The 5,190-nt window shown below is 41.9% G+C and overlaps 1 protein-coding gene across 1 annotated transcript in view; it reads right to left on the reverse strand.

Moving 5' to 3' along the window:
• The window catches only part of LOC118408002 (DBH-like monooxygenase protein 1), a gene marked incomplete at its 5' end in the record, with an annotated part of 11,554 nt that extends 7,532 nt beyond the window's left edge, over positions 1 to 4,022 (reverse strand). Inside the window, 6 exon segments of the mRNA XM_035808612.1 lie at positions 155 to 285; positions 1,406 to 1,465; positions 2,167 to 2,352; positions 3,078 to 3,244; positions 3,596 to 3,698; positions 3,828 to 4,022. Of these exon segments, the coding sequence (XP_035664505.1) occupies positions 155 to 285; positions 1,406 to 1,465; positions 2,167 to 2,352; positions 3,078 to 3,244; positions 3,596 to 3,698; positions 3,828 to 4,022 (842 nt within the window).
• Positions 4,023 to 5,190: the final 1,168 nt, after the last annotated feature.

A 5,190-nucleotide genomic window follows, 5' to 3' on the forward strand; every position in this document is an offset into this window, starting at 1 on the left:
AGGAAGTCAGGTAAAAGAATCCAGGATTGATTATCAATTATCAAGCAAGATATAGTGAGCAAAAATAAATACAATCAAAGATTTCACATTAAACTCAAGTTGCTAGGTATGTTTTGGGTACGGAAAGTGTATAAATCTTGATGATTATTCTTACTTGATCTCTTCGACACCGGCAAAACTGAGGATGTGTCGTGGATGTGGAGAACTGTCACAGAAAGTCATGTCGATCCTCGGGTAGTAGAAGAGAATACTTTCACACATCTCGTTGTCAGTCCCCAATCCTCCCTGTTGGAAAAATAAAACAAGCAAATGTTAACTCCATGCCAAATCATGTTACTATTTTTACCTTGTACCTCATCTTATCTCAGAACAGCACCAGAGCTCATCATTTCAGTGAATCGAAAATCAAGTCACTTAGAAATCCTCTGACTCTCTCAAATATCACATCAACTATCGGAACACACAAACCTGCCGATAAAACTGAAAACATGGATACCGCAGCGCCTTGCAACATTGAGCTACGGTCCGTTGCAATTCGTGAAGGACACCAACATGGCTTAAAGCACCCGCCTGCTTCATCGATACGGTATCGGGTACACTTGCTTCCATAATCAAAGTTTTGCATCTTTGTTAAAACAGTGAGAATAGTAGCAATGAAAGATTTTGATCTATTTAAAGTAATATCCTGGTTTTGAAACAAACAGCATTTCAAGACTGTGGTTTCGTCATGAGTTAGATTTAAATTTTCTAAAAAAAACATGACGCACAGATGCTATGTTAGTTCATATGGTTTGGTAAGTTGAAAATGCTTAATGATTTGGGTTTTTTTAGACAATGTTCATGTAAAGACAGGGGCCCGCTATCGTCTACCTACTACCTATGACCAGTGTACTGCTCAAGTCATACACCCAGAAATGGACATGTTTTTATTTTTGTTCTATTCTGTTTTAGCCAGGGTAGCCCAACTCAGTGTAAGTAAGTCACTGCTTTACAGTGGGGCCATGGATTACACATAGTACATGTCATATCAACAATACATAATATACAAATAATATACACAAAAGACCGTTATCCATAATCATTCCGGTCGTGAGGTCAGAGGTAAGCTCTCAGTTTCATCATACGCTTAAATGCTGCAATGTTAGGAGCCGTTTTTAAAGTCATTGGAAGGTGATTCCACTGACAAACGCCCCTGTGGCTAAACTTACGCCTTCCACATTCTAAGAGAACTTGTGGCAGCTGCATTGATTGGCTCAAACTATGACGAGTAGATGTGTCATGTACTACGCAGTCAGGTCCTTAATTATGTCGACGAAGACCAAAGGGCTGGTTGAATCATCTGGTCGAGTCCAGATCCTGTTGTTGGAAAACGAAACAGTTACCGAAAGCGTGTCGTTGTACTTACGTAGACAGCTTGGTTCTTATGTGCTGAGTTGTACGTACACTCTGTCATAATCGTGTCCCCCTAAATACAAAATAAGAAATGCTCAATTAGCTATAGGCAATATAGAAACAATCAGATAGACAATTGTTGTTAGTATTCGCAGAATTAGTATATCTTACATCCCCAAACTGGCAGAAACCATACAAACTTCAAGCGCAAACCTAAAGGCAGACGTTTAGATGAACATGTTCACTTGCTCTAAACAACATCCATGATACTCTTTGGCATTTTAGTGTTACACCTACCGAGCGGGAAAACATGTAGCAATGCACATTGTCGTGATAGTCCATATAATTTAAATGTATTGCAGTATATAAGAAATTCAGACATAAAGACAACATTAGCTCCTGTTCACAAACGCCAGAAAGAAACAGTATAGCTTCCTGTCTTCATCTCCTTTACATATTAAATCCTAGGGTATATACATGTATAAAACCTTATCTTCGACAAATCTGCGAAAGGTAGTCACTGGCGAAAGGTAGACTTGTGAATGCTAACTGAAACGCCTGACCGTTCCCAAAACCATATCTAGTTGCTTGAAGAGCTGCATACGATATCATTACAAATTCAATTAGACGTTAACGTAGCCTAACTCCTCATTGCATAATGATTTGTACATCATTGTAAGTTGCCATAGTGTGCCATTCTTATTGAACTATTCTTATATAAAGGCATATATTATATGATTACTTGCAATGTTCAACGAGGTGGGTCATACCAACCTTTTGGATGATGAACTCCTGGTCCAACATCCGTACGTACTGCAGGTTGAAATCATAGTTGTTGTCTTGAGACAGAACCGTCTCTACGCCGTCTCTTATGACGGATGTTTTCATCTTCCTGCCGAGCAGATGGGCGTGGGGCGTGTTTCCGAACACATGAATCCGTTCACCAACTTTGTCTATGAACTTTGCATTGGAAGTACAAGCGGTTAGTACATGGACGTATGTTACTGCCATTTTGTTTATTTGTTTGCACATGGAGATTTTGTTTTCACGTGTAATATTTTAGTGTGTAAAATTATCATATGCAAGATACATAACCCTCTCAAAACGTTTATCTTTACCGCAGTCACAACTTTACAAAGCATTTCTACGAAGAAACTATTATAATACCACTGCCTTTGGAAATCTTACAATCAGCGTGGACATTGATTCATAAAAGATTTCTTACCTCAAGTTACAATTGTGGCTATTTTCTGAGAAAGTTTATTGATAAACAATCTGCATGGAATGTCTCTAAGTCCTCCTTACAAACTTTAAATTGTTGTGTTTTATAACCATAGCTCTTCCAATAAAACCATCGTTAGCAGTAACCGTGTCTAGATCTGTACATGTTCTAACTTTTAACGTCAATACGTAATTCCACCACCAGGGATCCGTGGTGCCAAATAAAACGGCGAAATCGAATTTGAACCATCTTAATGCTGTATCAGTAATAAGTGAAGTGATACACACTTCAGATGATTATCCAGACGTTCAAGATCTTCTTGAGATGATCAAAAATGATGTTTTGTTTGGATTAACTGTCTCAGGGCTGCCGGGAAATAGTTAACGCTTCTGTGCAAGTCAGGTCCAGGAACACGTTCTCAGTCAGTAACCTGAATATTTCATACAAAACAGGTTTGTCTTACCTCAGTAAGGCATTCCTGGTTGCAGAAAGTGTCCATCCTAAAGTCGTCGGCGTAGGGAGGGACAATTTGGGAGTAGTCCACGCTCTGTGTCACCACAAGGATGCCTGCGTCATACTGACGTAGCTCCGGTGTGTAGAGAAACTTCAGACCGGAGTTATCCGTTGTACCTGGTTTAAGAAGTTAATTCTTTATCAGTGGTGATCGTAAAAACGTCAACGCTTTCTATTGAAATAGCAATAACATGAAATCATGCCAGCAGTACGTGCGTTGCACCATCCATTGAAAATTCAATGGCGTATGTTATACATATTTTAGGCAATGCGGAAGCAGAGTAGAAAGTCCTATCCTGGAAACAAATGGTCCAGTGTAAATAGGGATAGCTTTTAAAATTTCAATGGATGTAACGAAATACTAGAATTGGGATATTTCGTTCGCGCATGCACACTACTGCCGTGCCGTTTTAAACGAAAACAAAGTTCTTTTGTTGAAAATGTATGGGAAAGGCCGATCTTTCTCACCTTCCTTGTATAATGGGTTATCGTAATGGACCTCCAGTAGAACCTGTCCTCCGTCAGTATCATCACCGATAGGATACCCCACATGGCTGGGGAAACTCAGATCCTGGACAGGTACACATTCAATAAAATACACTTTGGCATTAGTCGTGCATTGTTATTTCACATTTGTATTCAGAGTCTCTTTACCCTAACCCTAATACAATTTAATGTAAAACAGGAAACGTGGTCTCACCCCAGTGCCCACAGCCCAGGCTCCTATGAGACTCCCTTTGTAACATTCGCTCCAGTCCTGAGGCATGTTGGGAGTATAGCACTCGTGCCCCGGATGGTCCTGGTGCGCCACCGTGCGGTTGGGATTAGGGTGGCACTTGAATACTGTCATATGATGAACCATTCCATCGTTGCCAGGGGTGATTATTGGTTGAACCTTAAAAAAACATTTAAAGGCTATTGAATGTACTATAATGTATTTTGAATGTATTATACCAATGGCATTACTTTCTGAACCACCGTCGTATATGAGACGGGACTCTGCACTAGCGGACTTTGTAGTAGGGTCCTATAGTTACAAGCGCCCTCTCCGCGAGTGCCCGAGCTGCTTTCGTTCTTCTCCTAGGCATGTATGCAACTGTAATGCTTGCAACAAATGCAGTGGAAAACCTGTCGCGGATTTATGTATCACGTGCATGGACATATTGTCAGAAACTGGACACGTCTGCCCACCAACAAGGTAACGCTATCGAGTGCCGCCCGATTTTCCTTTGACTGAAATAATAACGCCCTTCCTGCAACTAAAATTTATATCCGCCTCTTCCTCAAACGACTGAACTCGGTTGATGTAGCCTTCAACAAAGAGGGCATGGCATTTTTTTCTTTTGCCCGTTCCGAGAGGATTCAGAGGATTCGGTGGGGGGGGGGGGGTATAACCCCAACGGTGCTGTAATACACCGTATGAATATGACTATGACTATGCATCATGATAAGTAGTGTACACCTTTACTTAACTTCTACATTTCACAAGTACTACTATGTAATGTGGGGCCGCGTGGCGCAGTGGCAGCATTTTCGGCACGAGACCGAGAGGTGGCGGGTTCGAATTCGACTGCTGTGTCACCGATCTTGTGCCCTTGGGAACGACACTTTACACGAATTTCCTCACTTAACTCAGGTGTAAATGAGTATCTAGCTGCGGCTAGTGGCCTTGGCGGGGCTTTGTGGCCGAGACAGGCCTTGGGGGCATATTTGGGCATGACGCACCCGCCATGACACACGAGTTGCGCGATCGGGGGTAGGAGGAACTCCTTACATCCTTGGTCGGAAGTCCTCCTAGGAGACGGAAACTCCAAATAATAAACCTGCATCTGCTGGGGCCGTCTTACGTGGCAAAACAGTTCTGTCCCTGTAGGACTTAGTGCGCCAGTAGACAAGAGGGTGGAGAAGGGAGTACACACCCCTCCTTCACCTTAAAAAGTCACGTGCAGGCCAGGCAGACTGGGCGTCTAATCAACCTTGTCTGCCTACCATTGATCTTCGGATACGAAGAAACAGCCAAAAAAACTATGTGATTCCCACGATTGACCACTAAGGAATTATGA

This window comes from Branchiostoma floridae, unplaced genomic scaffold (genome assembly GCF_000003815.2).
Source record: "Branchiostoma floridae strain S238N-H82 unplaced genomic scaffold, Bfl_VNyyK Sc7u5tJ_1519, whole genome shotgun sequence".
Lineage (NCBI taxonomy): Eukaryota > Metazoa > Chordata > Leptocardii > Amphioxiformes > Branchiostomatidae > Branchiostoma > Branchiostoma floridae.